Source organism: Candoia aspera, chromosome 11 (genome assembly GCF_035149785.1).
Source record: "Candoia aspera isolate rCanAsp1 chromosome 11, rCanAsp1.hap2, whole genome shotgun sequence".
Taxonomy (NCBI): Eukaryota; Metazoa; Chordata; class Lepidosauria; order Squamata; family Boidae; genus Candoia; species Candoia aspera.
Genome location: NC_086163.1, coordinates 13,977,385 through 14,003,565, shown reverse-complemented (window position 1 = coordinate 14,003,565; position 26,181 = coordinate 13,977,385). Strand labels below are relative to the sequence as shown.

General features: G+C 46.3%; 2 protein-coding genes across 2 annotated transcripts; one reads left to right on the top strand and one right to left on the bottom strand.

Moving 5' to 3' along the window:
• The first annotated feature begins 374 nt into the window (after positions 1 to 374).
• On the top strand, positions 375 to 18,464 carry LOC134503813 (RNA-binding Raly-like protein). Its single transcript, XM_063312723.1, has 7 exons — positions 375 to 465; positions 2,320 to 2,398; positions 12,854 to 12,904; positions 13,082 to 13,230; positions 14,192 to 14,305; positions 14,572 to 14,726; positions 18,087 to 18,464. Exons 1-7 carry the CDS (start codon positions 429 to 431, stop codon positions 18,123 to 18,125), a joined length of 624 nt encoding a protein of 207 aa, XP_063168793.1. The 5' UTR covers positions 375 to 428; the 3' UTR covers positions 18,126 to 18,464.
• A 1,351-nt stretch (positions 18,465 to 19,815) lies between these two features.
• EXOSC6 (exosome component 6) lies at positions 19,816 to 21,754 on the bottom strand. The gene has a single exon (XM_063313003.1). It carries the CDS (start codon positions 21,718 to 21,720, stop codon positions 20,869 to 20,871), a length of 852 nt encoding a protein of 283 aa, XP_063169073.1. The 5' UTR covers positions 21,721 to 21,754; the 3' UTR covers positions 19,816 to 20,868.
• Between the last annotated feature and the right edge of the window lie 4,427 nt (positions 21,755 to 26,181).

Sequence of the window (26,181 nt, the reverse complement as noted above, 5' to 3'; positions counted from 1 at the left end):
GAGGGCTAGAGAGCAGCAATCTCTCTCTCTTTCTCTCTCTCTCTCTCTCTCTCCTTGGTATCTTCTGCCTCCCCAGATACAAACCCACTTTTAAGACCCTGTCCTAAAACGTGCCCCCCCCACTTTAAAACCAATAATAATAATATGGAGCTGCTCATCATGATGGAAATCTGAGGCTGTAAAAATTCCCCTGCTCATGATGTGGAGATGGTTTGCTTTGCCTGACCCCTCCCCCTCCTTTCCAGCACCCCCCCTCACAACGCCAGTTGGTACATTCCTCTGGTACAGCATTCAGGCTGGAGATCCATTCTTTCTGAGGGGGGGGGGACTGCTGCCCAGAAACCTTGCTGAGGGCTTGGAGAGAGATTGAGACTCCCGCACTTGGCACCAGGTCCTCCCTTCCTCCCCTTCTATCTCTCTTGGGTGGCATGGCACTTTTTGGGCACAGAGAAGGGTGCTGGAGATGTGAGTAACCCTATTTTGTTCATTGGGCTGGATGTAGGGATTCACCCCAAGGCAAGGTGGCACGAATTTGGCTGCCAGTCAGAGGCAGCGAGGGGAAAGCAGGCGGGGAAGAGGCATGGAGAGGGGGAGGGAGAACTGAGCCTTGTGGGGGGGGCTTTCCCTTTCACATTTACTAGCCAACCCCCTTCTTTTCTGGATACACAGCTGGGCACATTTCAAGAAGGCACCCCAAACCAACGTATTGTATTTTGCTAGGCAGAATAGCCAGTGGGTGGTGGTGGGTTTTTTTGAAGGGGGGGTTGTTTCTTGCTTGGAAGCAAAGCATGCCATTTGCCCACCCTCCCCTTCTTTTTCTTCTCCATATAACCGTCTCTTTGGTGAAAGAAAGTTAGATCAAAGAGGCATTGAAAATGGGCACGATCGATATACCTGGCCATGGAAGGCTGGAAGGTTGTCAGGGCGTCTAGGGCAGTGCGTTTGACCTACCAAATCGCAGCCAGAAGGCAATCAGCATCTCTGAAACTTCTCTTTTTCAAATCATGGCATATATGGGCAGAGGGTGTGTGTGTGTGTGTGTGTGTGGCATATATGGGCAGAGGGTGTGTGTGTGTGTGTGTGTGTGTGTGTGTGTGTGTGTGTGTGTACTCACTGTTCTTGCTCTTCTTCGCAAGCTTCGGTCTAGCCTTCCCCTAAATACTGAAGTTCCGCCTTTCCAAGCAGCTTGGTTTGCATGACATACCAGTCAACTACCTTTTAGCTTAGAGATTGGTGGAACCCCAGCTTGGGTAATCGGTTTATGGTTCACTGTGACCACTACGCTTGGAAAATTGGGCAGGATCAGCCATGGGTGAGTGTGTCTGTGAACAAATTGGGAAACACTTTTGGGCATGGTAGCTTTGCCAAGGCAAGGAATGAAGACCAGAAATCCGCCTCTCTTTGTCCCTCATAGAATAAATAGCTTATGCTACCGGGATTCTACCTACAGCGTTAGAACAATTTCCTTCATATTAAAGGGCTCTGAGCCTGCTTTGTAATTGTAAACTGTAAACCCCTCCTCCCACCATCCCAAAAAAGCAGAGACCACATTTCAGAAGTGATGGTATGTAGAGTTTGATAGCAAGCCAAACAGCACTTTGGGGTATACCTTGAGAATGTCCCAAGCAGAGATAGATTCTGGGGTGCCATCATTGGCTGGGGGTGGATGGGAGTCCATTTGGATGGGCCAAAAAGGATAGAAGTAGATTTGGAAAGGACAAACTTTGTCTCATGTATTTGGTCTTCCCAAGTTCACATGAATACTCAGATCCAAAGTACAAGTCATACCGATTGCTCTACGATTCTCATCCAAGTAAGTATATCAAGCAGCCCCAATTCCAGTTCATGGTTAAGAAGGTACCTCATCTTTAAAATGCATTTTGGATTTTTAGTGCAGCAAGAAGCACAGCTCTTTTCTCTCTCCACTGATTAGGAAACATTAATTCTCTATCAGAAAAAAAATATTTTTGGTCATCCTTGGCAAGCCAAATGGGAAAGAAGAAAGCTGGTCTTTTTTCGGGATGAGCATCTTTGCCCTCCCAAGGGGGGTTCATGGTGCTGATGACTTTTTGCATTGATACTCTCTGTCCTTTGAGTGCAGAGTCTAATTCTGACTTCAGATGATTCCATATTTCATAAAATAGCACCGATAGGTTGAAAAGAGGTACACACCTCGTTTCCTTCTGAATTTTGCCTTGAACTTTGTTCCTCACAAATACTCAAAGGGTAATCTGTTTTGCCAAATCTGCCCTCTCCTGCTTGGGCTCTTGTTTGGCTCTGCTGTTTCTCCCTCCTTGCCAAATTTTTCTTTTTCTCTAGATATAGACATGGCCCGAGAGCCTAAACTGAGCCATACGAGGCCTGGTCAGAAGAGGCAGCACACCGGAAGCCTGTATCCGTGAGTCAGCCCCACCTCTGCCGTTTCTCCCCACATCATCGCTGTTCCCCCCAACACTAACCCTTTATTTCTAGTTAAAGTTGCTTGGAATGGTTCCATGAACAATCTCCAGATTGGCCAAAACTCAGATAGGGCTGGAGTCAAAATCAAATCTCCCTGGAGACTGGATTGGATATACCAAATTAGGTGTATTTCAAAGATGAGTATGCAAATAGGCAATGTAAGACCAGTAGATTGATTTCACTAGGGCAGTATTTCTCAGCCTTGGCAACTTTAAGGTGTGTGGGCTTCAACTCCCAGGTGTGTGGACTTCAACTCCCAGAACTCCCCAGCCAGCAAAGCTGGCTGGGGAGTTCTGGGAGTTGAAGTCCATACACCTTAAAGTTGCCAAGGTTGAGAAACACTGCCCTAGGGTGAGAACTGCTTGAGGCACAGAACATCCAGTTCTTAACTTCTACCTCCATTGTCCCTTCTAGCTGCAGAATAACTCCTTTCAGCAGATCTTGTATATTGGGTATTCACATGCATAACTGAGGCTGGATGGCAAAGGAATGGGATGTAGCTTTCCCAAATGACCCTTGGTAGCAATATGAAAAGCTAGCAACCAATTTGGAAGCAGAGAATTGTGGAGCATGGGTCAAGATATGCTTCCTTCTATCCAATCTTCCATCTAAGTGCCTTAAGGACATACATGGTTTCTCCCGGTCTCCTCATAACTATCCTATGAGATAGAATAGGATGGTTACTGACCCCAAATCCCCCAGTGAATTTCAGGGCTGAATGGGGATTTGGATCTCTCTCTAGTCCATTCAACCAACCAAGTGGCTTTTCCATATATACTGGGGATGGATCTCACTGAACCTAATGTGAAATGGCTTCGGAAGTTCTCTGTATGGCACAAATTGTAATGTGACTAAGAATCTCTTAGGTAGGCAGGACCTAAGCTGTTTACAGCTCTTAGAATTAAAACTAACAACCTGGAGAGCAATTGGCAAGTATGTTTCTATGAGACTAGGAACATCCTTCTTTCAAAGCTTGGGGATTATAATTCCTGGAATTGCCGACTTTTCTGGCTATGAGTTTGGGGAGATGTAGTCTCAAAACAACTTAAAGGCACTAGGTTGGACAAGGATGGATTAAGTTCATGATCTATCCCAGGATGGATAATAATTGTTTACAGAGACCAAACATTGGCAGTAGTAAACTAAATATTTGGCCTGGTAAACTAAAATTGGATTTACTTACAGAGGGTCAAATGCATGCATAGCAGAGAAATCTTGCAGTTTTTTTTCCCTAGTCATTTTCGTTCATTTTGACAGGAGAAAATTTGCTTTAGATATTTAGGAGAACAGATACTTTGGAGAAATTTTCGTGGAGGGTGTATGATGCTTGCCCTTCATTAAGCACATGTGAATATCCTCCCTTTCATTGTGAAATCATAGTTTTGGAGCCTATCAGCTTTTAGGGTTTCCTGGGATTCCATGAAACTCCAAAGGAAGATTATGGGAAGGGCTTTTTCAGGAGTACTACTATTGTCAGTTCTAAGGGCGAGCCCTGCTTGAGAATATCTCCTTCTCTGGAGAATCCCGCCCCCATCCTGCCGATTTCTGTGGGAAATCTCAATCAGAGAAGAGAAATATGGATAAATATCATGCTAAGATTACTGGCACCAGCTCCAGTCTAATGCAACATTCACTGTTGTTTTCTTAGAAATCAGGCGTATGTCTGTGATGTGTAGTCAGTGTTACCCCATCCTATTTGCTACCTTAGCCATGCAGGTGTTTACATATGGGGAACTAATGCTAAAGCAGAAAACAAAGCAATTGAAATGCCATTTTTCTTTTCTGTCTGTTTAAGCTACAAGTGTAAATAGTAGACAGGCACAGAGACATTTTTAAAGGAAGAACTTCTTGGAATAAAGGAGAAGCAGTGAAAGCTTTTAGCTGCTCAGAGGCACAGGAAAAGAGGCAGAGGAAAAAGGCAGCAAAATCCATTGTAATGGTGAAGATGCTGGCCTAGAAACCAGGTAACTGAGGCCTAGGACCTCCTCAGGCATGAAAGCCAGCTGGGTGACCTTGGGCCAGTCCCTCTCTCTCAACCCAACCCACCTCACAGGGTTGTTGCTGTGGGGAAAATAGGAGGCAGGAGTAGATAGATAGATATAAAATAGATAGATATGAAATAAAGGTGGGACCTAATAATAAAAAAATAATTTAATAATAATAAAATCTAATAACGACAACAACAACTAGGGTTTCCAACATGGGCTGCAAAAACAAAAACAGAAGGGGAGGGCCATGGAAGTACTATCTACATCAGTGTTTTGCAACTTGAAGATGTGTGGACTTCAACTCCCAGAAATCCCTAGGCTGCCTGGGGAATTCTGGGAGTTGAAGCCCACCCATCTTCAAGTTGCCAAGGTTGAGAAACACTGATCTACATGTTTGGGCCTGTCAATGTGCTTCACTCATGGAGCATGTGACTCATGCTCCATTTGGTTCTTTTGACATTTTGACACTTACTTAAAAACATGCTTTTTTTTTTTTACTTGCTTTTTGTGATCAAGCATTCAAAGCTTCCATCCACAAACAATACATTTTCTGCCAGCATGATTGAAAGTCACGAGACTGTCTGTTCGGCTGTGCAAAGTGATTGTGCTTTGCTAGAAGTGACACTTGGTGCGGCATATGTCTGGCTGTTCGTCTTGTCAAGATGCGACTGCGACACACTTTGCTTCACTTTGTGGGGCCTCCTCTGACACTTCCAGAAGCCAGAAGAGACCCCAGAAGCTGCATAAAGTAAAGCAATGCTTTGCTTTGCTGTTTAAAAGCAAGGGGGCATGACGTTTTGCAAAAAGCATGAAAGGGGCGTTTTACTTAAGGCATCATAAATGTCTCCTTAGAAGCTTTGCATAATCCTATTTTCAATTTGGTTCTGGACACTGCTAGGGAAAGTCTGCACAGTTCTTCTATGAGCAGAGAAGACCAAGGCAGAAAGTTGTCTGTTGTACTGTGGAATTGACTGGATTGATTAAGTGTCATCAAGTCATTTTTTGACTCTTGGTGTCCCCATAGATAGAATTTCTCCATTACAATTTCTCCATGAAATTGACTAGAATGGATGATGAAGTGGACTAGATCCAGTTCTCAGAGAGGTTTGCTTGTGATGTTGACAGGAAAATAGACAAAGCATCAAGAGAACAGTGGAAGAGAGAAGGCCAGAAAATAGCAGTTCCTTTTCCTTTTTTTTTTTTTTAAAGCTATATCACAAGTGCAGGAAAGAAGAATGATAGTTTGAAAAGCCCAGCTGAAAATTGAAAAAATGACAAACTTACAACAGCTGGAATGTGCAAAAACAATGTTATTGGACACTGAACCATCCACCTCCCACACTTATGAGTTGTGTGTCTATGCTTGTGTTCTAAACGCAGCAGACCTTGTGCTGCACTCTTCGTCATGTGCCTACTGAGCTGAGACTTTGTTTTTGGAAACTGACACCTCTATGGTGCTGCATACAATTAAAAAAGTTCTCCAGTGTCAATCCAGCCTTGCATTGCAGCTTGGAGGTACTTCTACTACCAACATAGTCGATGGGCCAAAGGAGTTCCTCTTAACCCAAGAATCTTCACTGACTGCTAATGGAGAAGGTTCAGCACCATGAAGGATCACTTGGTGGTGGTTCAATCTTGTATTCTATCTATTGGAGTTCTGTGCTTTTGAAGGGCTTAAAGTGGTCAGTTTTAGGTTCATTTGTACATTCTGATGTTTTGTCTAATAGGATGGTTTCTCCATATCTCTGAAGTTCCCAGTAATGGAAACTTTTGTCTTGTGTATTAAACTGGGGCAAGAAACACAGGTCATGAACTTTTAGAGTTCATCAAAGGCTATCAGCTGGTGTGTACAACCTTTGGTAATAATTACCTATAATAGAAAAGGTGCTAATATGGTGCTGGTAGGAAAGGTGTATAAGCAGTCATGACAGGCAATGAGAATTGTAATAATATTACTAGGCTTTTAAGTTGACTAATATTAGTGTACGGTGTTAAGGAGTGGGCGAATTTGGGCCACTGTCTCTCAGACTAATCTATTTCACAGTGCTGTCATTGCAGGGCTCCAAATAATGGGCACCTCCATCTTTGAGCCCTCAGAGACAAAGCAGGATAGAAATGCAATAAATGAGTAACTCACATAAAAGGATAGGACCAGCAGAAAAGCCGAGTTAGTATCTGGTGGAAATCCAATGTATTTAGGACGCCTCCACTCCTTTTTCAGCTTCAATCATATAAAACTAGGCAGAAAGAGATGTTATCCCCTGGGCCAGCCCTGGATAAGCTCCACTTTCTTTCTGAGTGAAATATTGGTCTGTCAGCAAGAAAGAGATATTCTCTGACAGCCGTTGCCTCACTCCGCTTGCTTTCAGAAATGGCTGCAGATAAAAGAGCAGGCTGTGTGATCTTTTATCACATATGGACTTCCTCCGGTTTGATCCTCCCAAGGGCCTCCTTTTCACTGCCAATAAAACAGATTAGAAGGGGATGATGGAATAGGTTTTGTTTTTGTTTTTTTAATGGGATTTATATATTTATTTAGGGCTGGAGAGGAAAATGATGTGGTTGCTGATATTTCAGTCAGAAGTCAGTGCATGGCGGGGGGTGGACAAAGCAAAAGAAAGAGAATGCAGTTGCTGGAAGAAGCTGGCTTCCCACCCCCTTGGATTCCAGTGGAATCTGGGATCATTCACTAGGAGGAATCTCGTGGTGATCTCTCAGCGCCAAGGGCCCCTGCCAGCTCTGATGTGCATCTGTTTCTAGAGGAGAAGAGAATCAGATCTGGGCAAAGTGAAACTGAACAGGCTACAGCAGCAAGGCCAGCTTTGGGGAGCCAACAAATCCTTTGGAATCTGGAGATGGCACCGAATGGATGCCCAGGGTAGACTTTTGTGATAGTTCACAAAATGGCTACCGAGGAAGGCAGGACTGATCCCAAATCTTTGGCTTAAAATTTTTAAAAAAGGGATACAGCCCCAGCATTGAGATTTTTAAACTGATCTCCCATTTTCCAGAAAGTAAATGGATGAGGCTTCTCCCTTCCTTTGTAGATCCCTCTCCCTGAGATATGCTGTATCTCCTCAGGGTCTTTTCTTTTTTGGTGGGGTAGGGATGGGGTGGGGAGTGGAGACACTTTCAAGCAAACCTGCCCACTGTTTTTCTATCTTAAGAATGTCCATCAGGCTTATGTGATGCTGGGGGCTGGTGCCTTGCTTAGCAACAAGCCAGCTTCTCATTTGATTTATTGTACTCTTCTAAAGTAAAATGCAGGCATGGTTCAAATATGCCTGCAGGCCCTCGCTATTAGAAGGCCAGTTTTGCAGGAGGATAAGTCAACTGGCAAAAGTGGGCTTGACAAGAAAGATTATCTCCAGCAAAAGAGCAAGGTGTTGGTCAGTTCTCATTATTTTAACCAGCACTACTTAGGCCTGCCTAAATGTAAAGGTAGAACTTCCTCTTTCTCTACAGGTAGTCCTTGTTTAATTACCGCAATTGGGACCAGCAACTTGGTCGTTAAGTGGTTACTAAGTGAAACTGCACCTGTGCTTACCATCTTACTTCAGCTTTCCTTTGCTTTACAGACCTGTGAAGGTCTTAAATGTGAGGATTGGTTCCAGAGTTGCTTTTTCATCATCTTCGTCACTGCAAATGGTCACTAAACGGGGCAATCGCTAAACAAGGACTACCTGTAGAATCAGAAGAATGAGAGTTTTCTGATTTGTGCAAAACTTTTTTAGAGACCTGAGGCACCTGTTACAAGATGATAATTCCCAGCAGTAAACCCAGCATCTCTGCACAACTCCTGAAGTCTGTGTGCCTCATGGTCCTCCTTGTCCTAGTAGCTGTAACTGGCTCTTTTCAATTTCCCACAATGCCCAACTTAACTTCTTTATGGGGTATGCTGTGAGATTTTTAGGGGAGAGCTGTCCAGCCCCAGCTAGTATGCTGTCACTGGGAGCTGTTGGTGAACTGTACATCAAAGGCTTGGAAGGAAATCCTCTCAGCCAAGGTCCCTTAAATCTAGAGATGGGTTACTCATGAAATATTTATGCTGAGGTTACACTACCTTTTTTTAAAGCCAAAGGACGCACCAGCTTCTGAGCAGCCCATCATGGGCTACAATGCAAAAGGAGGTAGAGCTACAGCGAAAGGCTAAAAAAGCGGGTAAGCAGTGAAAGCTAAATATGAATTAATTAGATTATTGAACTGCTAACTTTTCACATGCAAATACATGCTCCTAATCTGTAACATCTCAGCTGAATTCCAAGTTGACAATGAATGGAGAAGTATAGGAACTTTCAAATATTCTCTCCTACCCCCAGGCTGCGTTCACACTGCCTTCTTTACCTGATTACTGAACTGACCTACTTTCCGGATTTTTGCAGTACACTGGATCACAAAAGAACAAATGGGTTTTTGCCACGTGTTAAGCTTAACCAAGCCTAAAACTAACCAAGCTTAGGGTGTTGCGTGAATGCAGTCACACAGGTTATTTAGCTCACCTGGCTAAGTGGGTTGTGTGAATGCAGCCATAGCCTCTTATGCATTGCACACAAACAGGAATGAGTTTCATCTACAAGGCAGGCAGGCAGCAGGGAAGGCCAACAGATGTGGTAGCCCGGGTGTTTATGGCTCAGGAGCCACAGTATCTGTGGGACATAGGAAGCCACCCCAGTTCCCCAATCCCAGGACATTCAGCAAACTGCAACCACGGTGCCTTTTGAGAGAATTTGGATGCGTCCAGCAGTTCTCATTCCAGTCACAAACCCATCCCTCTCAGCAGTGGAGCAGCCAACAGATGGACGCTTGAAAAACAAAAGGATCCAAAAATAACTTCCAGGGGCAAACAATAGCTCCCCTGCGACAGGCTTTCCAGAATTCCTGGCTTGGCCTTTTCTTGTAGCTGCCAGCTCGCAGCCTGTCTGTGCCTTTAAAAGGAGGAGTGTTGCTTCTGCCAGCCGCCCTTAGCGGTTCGTAAATCCCCCTTCCCCCCACCAGATGCCAGACCCTGTTCTTGCTCCATTCCAGTGTTAGACATCCTGAGAGCTGGCGCCTTCCTGCTTTTGGGTCTCAGTGTTCGGGTAGGGTATGAGCTTGGCACAGATGGATCTGGAGGAGCTGGATGCCATTCTTGGGGGTACAAAGAGGCTGAGGAGGAGGGGAGAAAAACCACCAGACGTGCACAGAAACACACTCCCCAGAATTTATTATGCCACCAGCATTCCCAAATGAAAGTCTGTCCCAGCTGATGTCCTCTTTCATATAGAGCAGTGCTTCCTGAACCTCAGCAACTTGAAGATGTGTGGACTTCAACTCCCAGAATTCCCCACATCTTCAAGTTGCTGAGGTTCAGAAACACTGATACAGAGGTCCTGTTGAGATCAATCCCTTCCTCTTCAAATGCCCTGCGCTTGCTTTTCTGCCTTTTGGCTCTACTGAAAGCCGGATGCAGGAATGGCCCTGGGGCTCTCTGGTCTGCTGGAGCCAGAGAAAGTGGAGCTATGCCTCAGAAGAAAAGCGCCCCCTATCCAGGGGTTGTGTGCGAGGTTTGCCCTAAAAAAAAGGTAGCTAACCAAACTTCTATGCCAGTGTTTCTCAACCTTGGCCGCTTTAAGATGTGTGGACATGGTGGCTGGGGAATTCTGGGAGTTGAAGTCCACACATCTTAAAGCAGCCAAGATTGAGAAACACTGCGCTCTGCTGTGGGTGTCAATATTACAGGAGCAAATAGGTCCAGGTTGGCACGTTTTTCTGCTTTTATGAGTCATTAGCAAGTGGTGCCTACTAGTGGAAAATTTGCGTATTGAGCTTGTGTGTTTTCCCCCCAAGTACTTTCGATTTCTACTTTCGATTTCAAGGCTAGAACCCTATTTTTGTATTGCTCCACTGAAACATGCAGCAACTGCCCAGAGTCGCTGAGAATCAGGTGGCATGCACCTTTAATAAATTATTATTATTGTAATAGCAACGGTCATATTCTGCATCCATTTCCTGGTGCAATCACAGTGCAGAGTGCTGGAAATAATATATCCTAAACTAGAAAATTAGTTCACTTGTTCAGTATGGTTCCTCTTTGTTTATAGTGCTATTGGCCAAGTGAATGCCAGTAAAAGCCACTGTTTGCAAAAGACTGTCTGTTCTGCATAATCATGGAGGGTTTTTCTCTTCAAACACGGTATCTAAAGTGCTCTGCAATTGCTGTTGCTCTCTAAGCAGTATAAAAAGCAAGCAAAACACCTTAAAATCCAAGGAAAAGTGGTATATCAAAACTGAAACCTGCACATTCACGATAGGATCACTTCCAAGAACTGCAAGACAATTTTCTCTCATTCTTCTAGAAAGGGGAAACTAAAAGATGTTTTCTTCCTTTAGAAGTTTGGAAACATACTGTTTATAGTCCTCATGTAACAACCATTCATTTAGTGATGGTTCAGACTTACAACAGTGCTGAAAAAACGACTTGTGACCAGTTCTCACACTTAGGACCATTGCAGCATCTCCACGGTCATGTGATCCCAGTTTGGGTGCTTGGCACTGGTTTGCATTTATGACTGTCGCAGCATCCCGTGATCACCATTTTTGACCTTCCTGGCCGGCTTCTGGCAAGCAAAATCAATGGGGAACCTGGCGGGAGGAGATGGGTGGTGACACATTTGATAAATAAATAAATAAATTTGCTTAACAACCATGTGGTTTGCATAACACCCATAGTGACTTGCTTAACGACTGCGCAAAAAAGGTTGTAAAATTGGGTTGGATTCGCTTAATGACTGCTTTGCTTAGCAAGCAAAATTCTGGTCCCAATTGTGGTAGTTAAGCAAGGACTATCTGTAATTCCAGAGTCCTGGGTAGCAACTGAGACTACCAACTGGTGATATGCCATGGAACACAAAGCTAGATTTTTTTTCTCTTAAGCTTTGAAGAGGTTTAGAAGCGCTTCTTATCCCTCTGAGGTGCAACTTTATTCCAACAAACAGACCAGGTTAGCCTGGAGTGGCCAAGCCATAGAAAGAGCAGAAAAAGACAAAGGGAGGGAAGCAAATCAGTCTGCCTGGCCCATTAAGCCAATGCGATTCCATTTTGGAAAACAGATGAACCGAAATCAGCAAGGACATTTCACAGGGAATGTCACTGAGGAGACCAGCAGCTGAAGCGTCACCCAATCTTCTCTCTTTGCCATCAAGCCATGAAATCGGAAGGTTGACCCGGGAGTAGGAGAGGCTTCCGAGCAGAATAAAATTCAATTATTCTGCAAAGTATTCCAAGCGTACGTCTGGCAACTTTGCTCCCACACTCTCTTGACGCATCTGGATAGCTTTCTTACACCAGGTTGAGTGGTACACCCACACATGCAAACCGATACATGCATTCCCTAACTGGAATATGGAAAGGTCAACAGGAATGCCTGGCTCAAATACTTTCTCTTGTTCTTTTGAGCATGTTCCTGGTTCACACAAGCAGATGTTTGTGAAATCTGTTGTGTAGAAGCTGTGTCAGAAGTACCGGCACTCATAAAATGGAGCGTTCTAGTTCAGTCCTGGAGAAGACATGGTCTAATTTATTGCCCAAGAAACCAAGCCATAACATACATGTTGCTCATGCATCTTTTAATAGTTGCATAGAGGAGGGAATGTTGGCAGATGTTGTGAGCCACACAGGGTAGAGAAAAAAACTCCACCTGTTTAAAATTCCATTTCCAAGCAAGACACAAACAGGTCTTGCAAGTTCACCCCCCCCCCCTTTTTTTAACAGCTGGTCATTATATTACCTTCTCTGTTCCAAAAGATGAAGCTTCTCTGGAAACCTCCTCATTATGCTGTTCCTGGACCTGATGTTCTGAAGTGTGAGATTTATTACAGGCATGTCTGTTTCCTTTAGGAAAGAATATAAGCTGACAGCCTTTTTCTTCCCCCTGCGCAAAAATCACTAGCAGTTAAATTTAACACTGGAAGTCTTGATCAGCAGAATGCCGAGAAGTGGCTGCCTGATCCAGTTTTGATGGAGTGAATCAGGTTTTTCCCCCTAAAGAAGCTTTACACCATTTTCCCCCACCTTTGAAGGCAAAGGAAGATACAACAGCTTCAGTGCCAAAGTGGAACCATATGGCATTCAACCAAAATGTCTAGCATTTTGCAGTGTTCATTGGTTAAAAGAGCAGATTTATTTATACTGCATTTTAATGCTTTCCAGTCTTCTTTTATTCAAACATGCATAGAGATGGATGATATTGCAGTGCTTTGAGTGAAGGCATTTGGGGGGTGATAACTAGGTTGACTAAAAAAAGACAGAGAACGGGATTAAGCTTGAGGAGAGGCTGGTTCAGATCTGCTGCTGAGGAGTGGGTGGATCACCAGCTCTGGCAAACAGCAAATGCATGAGCATTTATAAGCCTTTCTTCTCCCTTGCAGCAACAACTGTGACCTGGACTATGAGCTTTATAAAGACGATTTGCCATGCAGGTGAGTTTAGTGCTTTAATCTCTTCTCTTTGCTGTGTGATTCAGCCGTTGAGATGGCAACTGAAGGGATTTCCTTGGCTTTTATTTCTCCCTAAACTTCTACACGACTCTGTCTTGAATCTAGGCTTATGTTTTAAGAGAATTGTTGCAAATGAACTTCTGCCCACGTTTCCTGCAGGATCTATGAATACCAAAAGATCCCTCCTCTTATCGGCCACATTCCTATCAAGACCAGACGAAGCCACCTAGGAGCTGGAAGCAAGACCAGCCTGGGCCCCCACACAGACTTAAGAAACAACAGCAATTCCACTACAGGCCGTACAAAATGTAGGTGTTTGGGGACCCAGATTTTGGAGAAAACTTTGGTGGCAAGATGGTCTATTGGATCTTGGGCACTGTAGGACGACAGCTTCGTTAGTCTAGGGTAGCACAATCCAGGAGGAGTCTGGTAGCATCGTTTCCAACTAATCATTCTTATAAAAAGGCATAAGCTTTCATGAGCTGCAGTTCACTTCATCTGATGCAGAGTGGTCTTGGACATGTTTGTCTATTCAAGGTTAAACACTCCTTTGCAAGTCACACTGGCTGTCAAGCAACCAGTGCTGATCGGCTGAGCACAGAATATTCACAAATATTTGGGATGCTCAGCAGGGCTGGCCACCTGCTTGCAGTTCATCTTCTCTAGAGAAGAAAGGAAAATGGGGGAAAGGATTAGCATTTGTGGGCAAGTAGAAGACAGGAGGCAGTCTACAAGGATGGCAGAAGCTATAAAGACAGAGAAACAGAATTAAGCTGCCTTAAGGAAAGAGACAGAACAGGAAGCGAAATGTAACTTGGAGGGATGATGGTGGAACGAAATTTAGAAGCTAAAGCAGCATTTCATAGTGATCTGAACTAGCCAGCCAATTCAGTCAAATGCCCGAAGGACCAGAAATAATCTCCAAGCCGTTCCTATACAAACCCACTTCTTTTGAAGAACAGGATTTCTGGGTGTAAAACACAACACCCAATACGCGCCCAATCGTTTTTGCGTGAATGTGCCTGCAGATATGCGTGGGGAAACAATTCTCCTGATCCCAATGGCTGTGTCTTTTGCAGCAGTTGCTTTTCAGATGTTGCCATTTTCGAAGCTGGGAAATTATCCCGTTCATTAGCATGGATGCAAATGGCTGCAGGATAAAATCCGTTAATTACCCCCTCCCCCAGCCAATGGTTCCCAGTTCGATTTCTGCAGAGGGCCTTTGAGGGAGCGTAGCTCATTCCCCCATCTCTCCCCTCCTCCCTGCAGTGCGAGCAGAAGAACTGCACTCCATCAAAGGGGAATTGAGCCAGATCAAAGCCCAGGTGGACAACTTGCTGGAAAGTTTGAATCGGATGGATCAACGGCGGGAACACCCCACAGGTGAGGTGGAGAAGGGCATTGGAAGGGCCAAGACCCCAAAATGCAGTTGATTCAGACCTTAGAATCATAGGGTTGGAAGGGACCTTGGCAGTCTTCTAGTCCAACCCCCTGCCCAAGGCAGAAATCCTCAGGCAGGGGGTTGGACTAAATCCCTGGCCCAAGGTATTTCAAATGCACATCAAAGATGGGTGAGCTGCAAAACACCCTGCTCCTTCTCACCCAGAACAGTGGGCGAAACCCCACTGTGAGCATCTCTGATCTCGCAGGTACCAAGGAGAGCAAGAAAAAATTCTTAGCCAGCGTGGACACATCCTATCCAGGAGGGGTACTAACCAGGAGGAACGAAAGCCCCGGAAATGAGGGTCCCAACACTCAGCAAGATGTTGATAGTGCTGAGGAGAGCACAGACACCGAAGAAGCAGTAAGTGGGGCATTGCGTTTTATGCCACTGACACAGCAAAAATGAAATAATTTGCAGAAACCTGTTTTTTGTCTTACAATACGTGGAGAGCATTTGTAAAATAAGGGGTAGAAATGGTCCTTTGGTATCTTTTTTTTTTTTGCAAAGGCAGTACAGGTAGTCCTCAACTTACGACTGTTCGTTTAGTGACCGTTTGAAGTTACAACAGCGCTGAAAAAAGTGACTTACAACCGGTCCTTGCACTTACAACCGTCACAGCATCCCTGCAGCCACATGATCAAAATTCAGGCGCTTGGCAACTGGCTCGCACTTACGATGATTGCGATATTCCGGGGTCATGTGATCACCACTTGCAACCTTCCCAGCCAGCTTCTGACAAGCAAAGTCAATGGATTTGCTTAACGACTGCGGTGGTTTGCTTAATGATCACAGCAAAAAAGGTCAGAAAATCAGGTGACTCATTTAACAACTGCCTCACTTAGCAACCTAAGTCCCAGTCCCAATTGTGGTCATAAGTTGAGGACTACCAGTATAGCAAACCTGTGATTTAATGGACCTCCAGTTAGCAAGACAGCTCCTCTCTTCTGCAGCTGAACTGTTGCCTTCTCACCTCTCTTATTCTGTGTCATTTGAGGAACACCAAACCAGGAGGAGGAGGAGGAGGGATGAAGACCTTATGAAATGAATCTTCTTCTCTGCTCCACACATCCCCATTCCCACAGCAGTGATAACATGCAAAGCGGACTTTGTTCTCAACCGATAGGTGGCCCGCATTATTCCACCAGTTGGGATTTTGCTGCATTTCCTTCACACTTCAGAGCATCCATCCCCATTTGCCTCATGGCATATTTATGTTGCTGTAACTCCTGCTCCTGTTGTGAGATGTCTCAGAAGCTTGAAAAGGAGGGGGGGCAGGCAGAAGCTCAGGGTGCAAGTGGGCTAAATTATTCCAGAGGTCCTTGCTTTGGTAGCCCGGCTGGAAAACACCGAGCTGAAAAGACTTCGCTGTTGAATTAATGCCTGGGCCTGAGCTGCTCAGATGGTTCATTTGCCAAGAGATTTATGAAGTAGAACAGGGAGAGGTGCAGGTGCCTCACAGTATGGGACAGAGGAGCCCAACTTTTTTAGGCTAAGGACCACACAAAGGTGTGTATGTGCTCCAAAAGGTGGGTGAGAACAAGACCCTAAAAAGGGAGGCAGAACCAAGACAATAATGCCCCTGATTTAATTGTAATTAAATTCAACTTAATTAGACAATTAACGTTGCTTCTCCTGCATCTAATCACTGTCTCCTTCCATGACATTAAAAATTCCAGTTTGGCAGCAATGTTTGGAGGGTTCTGGGAATTGCACACAGGCTTTCGAGGGCCACGCAAAGAAGCAAGAATGGACTCCTTACCAAATCAAATGTCATGTATGTGCTTGTAGAAGCTTGTTCAGAAAACAGCCCTGCTGCATTCATTATGGGAAGAATATGGCTCAGCACCAACTCAACTGCAGCTCAACCAAATCCAACCTGTTTACTGTTAGATAGGAGACCACCAGGGAATCCCAGAGCTGTAAGCTAGACATTGAAACAATAGCCCAGTAGACAGCAATGAAAAACCCACTTCTCTATTGCTAGGAAGAGAGCAACTCAGATATGCCCAAGGATACACAAGTAGTCAAGCTTGACTCATAGGAAACTTGATTTCCTTTATTTCTCAATAGGGCTCAGAAAGAAAATAGCTAAAATCTGGTGAGCTGCTGCCAGCCGGTGACTGAGTTCATCCCTCCCATTAAACCATAATGCAGTTTTTCAGTTTCGGCTTCTCTAATTATAAAAATCCAGCCATTTGGTCTATAAACCAAATAGCTCATGACTCAACTTGTTGTGTGAATTGAGCTATTGTGGTTTGCTCAATGAAACATAGCTAAACCATGGCTTAACACTAGGGTGGGCGTTCTGAGATTCCACAACTCAACACTCCCTCCCCTTCTTTGCAGCTCCTAAACCATCTCTGAATCCAGTTGTTAAAAATTGGTGGTGTGACTTCTTACCATTTTGAGTTTGAAAATATGCCAAAGGGATGGTGTAATTCCTCAAATAGGCTACACCGTTTTTTAAAAAAAAGAAAACTAAAATGAAGACCAACCTCCACCTTAACTCAATCCTTCTCCAATACTCCTAGTCCCACCCAGCATAGGTCCCACCACCCCAAAGTGCAGCCTCCTCCACAGCCACATAAAGATTGCCCACTCCTGGTTTAAGAGAGTGCACAAACCAGGTGAGAGTATCAACAATGCTGAGCTAGTTGGACAAATGGCTGGATTTAAGAGAAAGATAGCTCACTGTGTTATCTGGGATAACTATTTTGGAGAAAGGCCTTAGCTCCATGGCAGAACACCTGCATTGTCTGCAAAAGGTTCACTGCCCAGCATTGGAAGGTAACACTAGCAAAGCCTCTTGGGAACCTGAGATGAGGTTTGGATCATCACTGAGGTACACAGGTCAAGGACCTGACTCAGCCTATGTAGTTTCTTATGTTAGGAAGTATGTTTATGATTGTACCCTTGAAAGCAGTGTTTCTCAATCTTGGCCGCTTTAAGCTGTGTGGACTTCAACTCCCAGAATTCTCCAGCCAGCATGGCTGATGGGAATTCTGGGAGTTGTAGTCCAAACAGCTTAAAGCATCCGAAGTTGAAAAACACTGCTTTAAAAGTATACCCTGCCCCCTCTGGGGGATGTTTGTTATTGCAAGAAATCTATAATGAGGCTTGGTATTTATTTATTTTTTAAAGATTTTTTTAAATAACTCAAGGCGGGGAGCATACCTAACACTCTTTCCTCCTATTTTGCCCACAACCACCCTGTGAGGTGCGTTGGGCTGAGAGAGGGACTGGCCCAAGGTCCCCCAGCCGGCTTTCATGCCAAAGGCAGGACTAGAACTCTCCTACCACGCCTGATTGGCTCTTGGGCTGAGAGAGAGGGAGTGGCCCAAGGTCACCCAGCCGGCTTTCATGCCTAAGGTGGGACTAGAACTCACAGACTCCTGGATTCTGACCTGGAGCCTTAACCACTAGACCAAACTCGCTCTGTTATGTATGTAGATGCTCACCCAAACAATTCTGGAGATGTATTGAGAACTGAAGATGTTTTCCTTTCCAACTCCCAGTGGGTCTCTCCATACCATCCAACATTCAGGAGCGATGAAATATAATATGCTTCAACACTTCTAGACACGGTGACCTGGTTCAGATGTCATAGGAAGCCATGGTGGACTGAATAAGCTCTCACTGACCTCCAGCATGCTTAAAAGTAGGGAAGCTGCTGTGGGACCAAGCCCAGAGTTACCATTTGAGTATTTTGTTCCCTTGCAGATGAGAAATCACACACTGGATCCTGAAGGAAGCAAGTAGGGAGGGCTACCCTGCTGGGACCCCTCGCCGAGCATTTCCTTTTCTCTGTGTTGCATTTCTTTCCATGCCTTCAGCTTGTGCAGCCTCCAACATCGCTTCCCTGCAACCCGTGCTGGTACACAGGAGACAGAGAGAGGTTCAGCTGCAGCATTGCTGTGGCCTCTGAGCTGGTGGAGAGCTTCCTGTTTCAACTCAAGGGAGAACCTCATGTGCTGTTGTGGAAAAAAAACTTAAAAATAGCCCTAGGATGGGAGAAAGAGGGGAGGAAAAGCAGGCCCTGTGACTGCACATTTGAACCAATCGTTGTTGCTCCAAAATAAACAGTAGCGATGGGCTACAGATCAAATGTGTGTTTTTTGCTTTATGGGTGCCCAAAGAGCAATCACATGCCAGGCCCAAGATGCTTCGGGTCCAGATTCATCTTTCCTGCAGAGATGTAGTTCTGAGATTTGAGATGCATACATTGTTCTAAGCAAGGCACAACAAGGATGTTATGGCCTGGAGCAGCTCTTAGGTGACTAATGATGAACCACACGGGCTCTTTGGGAGGAGACTACTTTAACCCCCCACAGGAAAGACCTGCTCTGGGTGGTTTAAGGGGTAAAAGCAGGTGTCCAAGAAACCCCCTCAGAGCTGCACATACACACTTTTGGCCCTGCCTACTCCAGGAATGGTCTGAAAACAATCTGTGTCATAAATGGCTGCACAGTGCTTGTCTGCTCTTGTACTCACCATGGCTTATTTTAACAGTTTATTGAATTAACTACAGTGGCTGGAGTTACCTGTCACACTGGATCAGTGTTTTCCAAACTTGACAACTTCAAGATGTGGGGACTTCAACTCCTAGAATTCCCTGTGCTGGCTTAAAGTTTAAGTCCACACATCTTAAAGTTGCCGAGGTTGAGAAACACTGCATTAGAGTAATATCCTGAGTGTAGTGTATAGTGTATTGTATCTAGCATATAAAAGGTAAAGGTAAAGGTTTCCCTTGACGTAAAGTCCAGTCGTGTCTGACTCTAGGGGGCGGTGCTCATCTCCGTTTCTAAGCCTTGGAGCTGGCGTCCGTAAGGACCCGTCCGTGGTCATGTGGCCGGCATGACTGTACGGAACGCCGTTACCTTCCCGCCGAAGCGGTACCTATTGATCTACTCACATTTGCATGTTTTCGAACTGCTAGGTGAGCAGGAGCTGGGACCAGCAATGGGAGCTCACCCCGCTGAGCGGTTTCGAACCGCCGACCTTCCGATCGGCAAGCTCAGCAGCGCAGCGGTTTAACCCGCAGCGCCACTGCGTCCCTATCTAGCATATAGTGTATAGTATATCCTGCTCTAGATCATCACTTGGATTTACACAACATACAAAACTAATTTGGGTTATGGCTTAATGCAATGCATGAATCCATCCTAAGAATCATCCTTGCTGCTAAGGCCAAAGGTGACCAATCAGATGCCTCTGGGAAGCCCACAAAAGTTCTCCAGCAATTGGGTATTAGAAACAGACCACAGACTTACTGTGTAGCCATCATAGCTGGGGACCATTGAAAGCTGCCTCTTATCTCTTAAGGAAACAAAGCCAGTGTCATCCCCTCACCTTCGCATTCAAAATGCCACATCTCAGTCTCATGCCAGATGAATAAACGCTTCCTTTTGTAAAATGTTTCCGTTCAAAGCAACATACATAAAAACCAAAGCCAGTTACACCAAAGAGTTGTGTAATTATAAACAAGACAACCGGTCTGTTGAACTCATCTGTTCAAACAACAGCCAGAAAGTCATGAAGAAGCCCCAGTGAGCCTTTATCAGAGGAAAAATCACATTGAATGTAGATGCTGGGAGAGTGACAAAGGAGACTTGAAGAGAAAAAAAATGTTCTAACAAGGATTTAGTCAACCTAGAAGAGGATCAAGAAAAAGAAATAAAACGTGGCTCATTTCCTGGACAGAAGAAGCCAGGAAAAACACAACAAAACAAACACGCAGGCTTTTCCCCCCCCCATTTTTGAGTAAAGATTGGAAGATGGTATCAAAAGGAATCTGACCTTTAAAAATGTCCATTCACACAAACCTACTGGCTGTACCTGTCCAATGCACTAAACAAGCTGTGGTTAACCAATTACACTGGGCTCACAAGCACAACCAAACAAGCCATGTTACTGCTTACTGTCATAACCTGATACCCACAGCCCTCTAAGACATAACACCATTTCTTTTGTTTTAGCTTAATCTTGTTAACCATAGTGAAAGTACAGCCATCATTTCAACCTAACCCTGATTTACAAGAAATATTCTGGAACCAGTCCTCCTTCCTTCCAAATGACCACAGTAACAAACAGGACAGAGGAAGCCCCCAAATGACCAACATTCTCTCATCCTCCCTGGGACAGGTGGACTTTCAGCACAGGGTAGTGGTTGCGGGATCGAGAGAGTCTGCAGAGCCTCCAGTTAACCCAAATCAAATTAGTCCGCCATGCAACGCTGGAGTCCAACAGCAACAGCTCAGGGTGCCTTCTCTGGGGAGACCTAGCAGCAAAGTCACATCTCCAAAGTGGAGGCGGCAGCGGAGATTTCCAGAGTAATGGAGGCAGAGGCCGACGCTACGTGGATCAGGCAGGTCTCTTGCTCCGCATCTGCCTCGTCTTCACCTCGCATCCCAAATCCAAGTCCGGCGCGCGGCCCGCTCCCGCGAACTCTTGCTGCCAAGTTCCTGCGCAAAACGCCGCGCGGGGAAAAGCCCCGAGGGCGATTTCAGGTCGTCCCCGCCGGGGGCTCCGCCGTGTCCATGTCCGCCGGCCCCGGGTGACCGGGTGCCCGGCGCTTGGCCGCGCGCAGGAGGCTTTGGCGCAGCAGAGGATAAAGGCGCTGGCAGCCGTCGAGGCCCAGGCGCACGGCCTGCGCCCAGCTGTCGGCCGGCCCGCCGTCGCCGCTGCCCAGCAGGCCCGCCACCTGGTTGAGAGACGGCAGGAGCGCCACGGTGAGCCGGGCGGCGGCGGCGCGCTCCTCGGGCTCGGTGGGCTGCAGCCGCCACTCGCCCCCCGACGGCCCGAGCGCCCGGCAGAGCGCGCAGGCCGCCACCAGGTCGTAGAGCTCGATGCCGGCGTCGGCCAGCGCCAGCCCGGCGGCGCACATGGCGGCAGCCAAGGAGGAGCCGCCGTCCTGCAGGAGCAGCGCGCTCACCTCCAGCTGCGCCCGCGGATAGCGCGCCAGGCGCACGGCCGGCTCCAGCGCCTCCTGCAGCGCCAGGGCCAGCTCCGGCTCCTTCTCGCTCGGCCGGCCGCGGGCGCCGCGCCCGGAGAAGGGCGCCCGGCGGAATTCGCAGACCAGCCGGCCGCGCGGCTCGCCCGGGGCGTTGGCCCCGCCGCCGCCCGCCTCGCGCGGGCCGGTCACGGCGCACAGCACCTTGGTGCCGCCGTCCAGCTCCACGTAGGCCGAGCCTTTGGCCTGGCTCAGCAGCCCCACGCGGGCGAAGAGCGGCTGCAGCGCCGACGGGTCCCGGCTGGCGTCGGCCCCCTCCCGGCCGTCGTTCTGGCCGGCAGCCACGTACAGCAGCAGCGACTGCGACTCCTCCGGGCCCGGCACCCGCCTGTGGTCCAGCGGCATGGCCCCGTCTCTTGGCGCGCCCGGCTCCGGAAGGGGAAGGCGAAGGGGAGAGGCCGCCGGGCGAGAGCGCTCCCGGGAGCTCCCCCTGCTGGCTCCGGCTCTCCGCGGCGCTCGGTTGCTTCTCAGCGGCGGGCGGACGGTCCTCGGGCCCCGGCTGGAGCGTCTCCGCCGCCGCGTCGTTTGTCGGCTGCTGCCGCAAGAGCATTTCGCGCTGGGCTTGGAGGGCTGCAGCTCAGCTTTCCGATTCGTGGACCCCGCCCACCCTCCCGCGGATAGTATAAATGTGCTCGCTTGTGTTGCATCAGAATCGTGCAAGCCGCGATGTTCCCTGTGACCCTCCATGGAAGCGAAAGTTGGACTTTGAAGAAGCAGGATATTGGTGCTTTTGAACTTTGTTGTTGGAGGACTCCTGAGATTACCACGGACAGCCAAGGAAACAAATTGATGATCATCGAACGAATCAACCGAGTTCTCACTCCAGGCCCAAATGGCCAGGCTCAAATGATCCTACTTCAAACACATCATGCAAAGACCCAGCTCTCTGGAGAAGGCTTTGATGGAAGGTGGAAGGAAAGAGAAAAAGAGGAGGACAAGCAGCAAGGTGGAGGGACTCAGTTACAATAGCAATGGGTACCCTGTTGGGAGCCCTGAAAGACCAGGTTAGGGACCAATCTACCTATGTGGTTGCTAGGAGTCGAAAATGACTTGATGGCACACAATCAATCTCTGCAGTGTGCCTATTTTCTGCTGACAAAGAGCACCACTGCACGTATTTTTTATTTTTAGGCAGCAACAGATTGCTACTTGTTTATGCAGCCATAAGCCTGTTCAACCGTAACCTTTGCTTTTTCAAACGCGCAAAGCTTAATTTGACCCTTGACAGAGCCCCATAAACTGTGGATCAGGAGTCATCTGGTAGCACCTTTTCCAGCATAATAAGGTATAAGCTTTCAGTTTGTCACGGAGAAAATTGATGTGGCTACTAGGAGCTGACACTGACTTGATGGACATAATCAATCAGCTTTCAGTGCTGAAGCTCGAGAAAGCTGCTGCCTTTTGTTGTTTATTCATTTAGTCGCTTCCGACTCTTCGTGACTTCATGGACCAGCCCACGCCAGAGCTTCCTGTCGGTCGTCAACACCCCCAGGGACGAGTCCGTCACCTCTAGAATATCATCCATCCACCTTGCCCTTGGTTGGCCCCTCTTTTGCCCTCCACTCTCCCTAGCATCAGCATCTTCTCCAGGGTGTCCTGTCTTCTCATTATGTGGCCAAAGTATTTCAGTTTTGCCTTTAATATCATTCCCTCAAGTGAGCAGTCTGGCTTTATTTCCTGAGTATGGACTGGTTTGATCTTCTTGCAGTCCAAGGCACTCTCAGAATTTTCCTCCAACACCACAGTTCAAAAGCATCGATCTTCCTTCTCTCAGCCTTCCTTATGGTCCAGCTCTCGCAGCCATATGTTACTACGGGGAACACCATTGCTTTAACCATGCGGACCTTTGTTGTCAGTGTGATGTCTCTGCTCTTAACTATTTTATCGAGATTTGTCATTGCTCTTCTCCCAAGGATTAAGCGTCTTCTGATTTCCTGACTGCAGTCAGCATCTGCAGTAATCTTTGCACCTAGAAATACAAAGTCTTTCACTGCTTCTACATTTTCTCCCTCTATTTGCCAGTTATCAATCAAGCTGGTTGCCATAATCTTGGTTTTTTTGAGGTTTAGCTGCAAGCCAGCTTTTGCACTTTCTTCTTTCACCTTCATCATAAGGCTCCTCAGTTCCTCTTCGCTTTCAGCCATCAAATGGTATCATCTGCATATCTGAGATTGTTAATGTTTGTTCCAGAGATTTTAACTCCAGCCTTGGATTCCTCAAGGCCAGCATGTCGCATGATGTGTTCTGCGTATAAGTTGAATAGGTAGGGTGAGAGTATACAGCCCTGCCGTACTCCTTTCCCAATCTTAAACCAGTCTGTTGTTCCGTGGTCTGTTCTTGCTGTTGCTACTTGGTTGTTATACAGATTCTTCAGAAGGCAGACAATATGACTTGGTATCCCCATACCACTAAGAACTTGCCACAATTTGTTATTGTCCACACAATCAAAGGCTTTAGAATAGTCAATAAAGCAGAAATAGACGTTTTTCTGAAACTCCCTGGCTTTTTCCATTATCCATTGGATATTGGCAATTTGGTCCCGAATAGTTCCTCTGCCTTTTCTAAACCCAGCTTGTACATCTGGCAATTCTCGCTCCATGAATTGCTGAAGTCTACCTTGCAGGATCTTGAGCATTACCTTACTGGCATGTGAAATGAGTGCCACTGTTTGATAGTTTGAACATTCTTTAGCGTTTGCCTTTTTTGGTATGGGGATGTAAGTTGATTTTTTCCAGTCTGATGGCCATTCTTGTGTTTTCCAAATTTGCTGGCATATAGCATGCATTACCTTGACAGCATCATCTTGCAAGATTTTGAACAGTTCAGCTGGGATGCCGTCATCTCCTGCTGCCTTGTTATTAGCAATGCTTCTCAAGGCCCATTCAACCTCACTCTTCAGGATGTCTGGCTCTAGCTCATTGACCATACCGTCAAAGCTATCCCCGATATTGTTATCCTTCCCATACAGGTCTTCTGTATATTCTTGCCACTTTTTCTTGATCTCTTCTTCTTCTGTTAGGTCCTTGCCATCTTTTTGATCATACCCATTTTGGCCTGGAATTTACCTCCAATGTTTCTAATTTTCTGGAAGAGGTCTCTTGTCCTTCCTATTCTATTGTCTTCTTCCACTTCCGCGCATTGCTTGTTTAAAAATAATTCCTTATCTCTTCTGGCTAACCTCTGGAATTTTGCATTTAATTGGGCATATCTCCCCCTATCACTGTTGCCTTTTGCTTTCCTTCTTTCTTGGGCTACTTCTAGTGTCTCAGCAGAGAGCCATTTTGCCTTCTTGGTTTTCTCTTTCTTTGGGATGTATTTTGTTTCCGCCTCCTGAACAATGTTGCGAACTTCTGTCCGTAGTTCTTCCGGGACCCTATCTACTAAGTCCAGTCCCTTAAATCGATTCTTCACCTCCACTGCATATTCCTTAGGAATATTAGTGAGCTCATATCTAGCTGATCTGTGGGTCTTCCCTAATCTCTTTAGTCTGATCCTAAATTGCGCAAGAAGTAGTTCGTGATCTGAACTACAGTCAGCTCCAGGTCTTGTTTTTACCGACTGGATAGATGTCCGCCACCTTTGGCTGCAAAGGATGTAGTCAATCTGATTTTGGTGTTGTCCATCTGGGGAAGTCCATGTATAAAGCCATCTCTTAGGTTGCTGGAAGAGTGTGTTTGTTATGCAGAGTGAGTTGTCTTGGCAAAATTCTATCAGCCTATGTCCTGCTTCATTCTGTTCTCCCAGGCCATGCTTACCTGTAATTCCAGGTGTCATTTGACTGCCCACCTTAGCATTCCAGTCTCCTGTGATGAAAATAACATCTCTTTTAGGCGTGTTGTCCAGTAGGTGCTGCAGATCCTCGTAGAACTGCTCTACTTCAGCTTCTTCAGCATCCGTGGTTGGGGCGTATATTTGGATCACTGTGATGTTAGATGGCTTGCCCTGAATTCGAATTGAGATCATTCTGTCGTTTTTTGGGTTGTATCCAAGCACTGCTTTAGCCACTTTACTATTAATTATGAAGGCTACTCCATTTCTTCTGTGGTCCTCTTGTCCGCAGTAGTAGATCTGGTGGTCATTTGATGTGAAGTGGCCCATTCCAGTCCATTTCAGTTCACTGACGCCCAGAATGTCTATCTTTAATCTTGACATCTCACCAATAACCACATCCAATTTGCCCTGGCTCATAGATCTTACATTCCAGGTTCCGATGGTGTGTTGATCCTTAGAACATCGGATTCGCCGTTCACCACCAGCACCGTCGGCCGCTAGCCGTCCTTTCGGCTTTGAGCTAGCTGCGTCATCACGTCTGGGGCTAGTTGAGCTCATCCTCTGTTCCTCCCCAGTAGCATTTTGACCATCTTCCGACCTGGGGGTCTCATCTTCCGATGGTATACTGACATATCTCTGTTCGTACTGATCCATTTAGTTTTCACGGCAAGAATACTGGGGTGGGTTGCCATTACCTTCCCCAGGGATCGCATTTTTAATAAAATCTATTTGGAAAAGGTGCTACCACAGACTAGCACAGCTCTTTTACAGCATCCACAAGCGTGCTCTCTATCTGTATTTAACAAAAACACCATTTTAAATCTTTTTAAGTAGAAACTCTCATTCAATTTGGGCCTGTATTTTCCAAACAAACATGTTTAAGGGGAAAGCTGGATTTGTCTGAGGGTTTAGGAAGACAAATGCAAGCCAGTCTTCCTGTTTTCTTGCACATCCCATTTTATTTCTGAAACCCAGTATTGGCTCGAGTTTGCACCCTTCTGGATAATTTTCCTCTCCCATACAATTCTGGATTCC

What these genes read in the sequence shown, in the direction of transcription:
- LOC134503813 (XM_063312723.1), top strand. Translation starts at nt 429, where the DNA reads ATGGCACTTTTTGGGCACAGAGAAGGGTGCTGGAGAT. An exon ending in CACTACAGGCCGTACAAAAT is followed by an intron (nt 13,231 to 14,191) that starts GTAGGTGTTTGG and finishes TCCTCCCTGCAG; the next exon opens with TGCGAGCAGAAGAACTGCAC. An exon ending in ACGGCGGGAACACCCCACAG is followed by an intron (nt 14,306 to 14,571) that starts GTGAGGTGGAGA and finishes CTGATCTCGCAG; the next exon opens with GTACCAAGGAGAGCAAGAAA.
- EXOSC6 (XM_063313003.1), bottom strand. Translation starts at nt 21,720, where the DNA reads ATGCCGCTGGACCACAGGCGGGTGCCGGGCCCGGAGGAGTCGCAGTCG.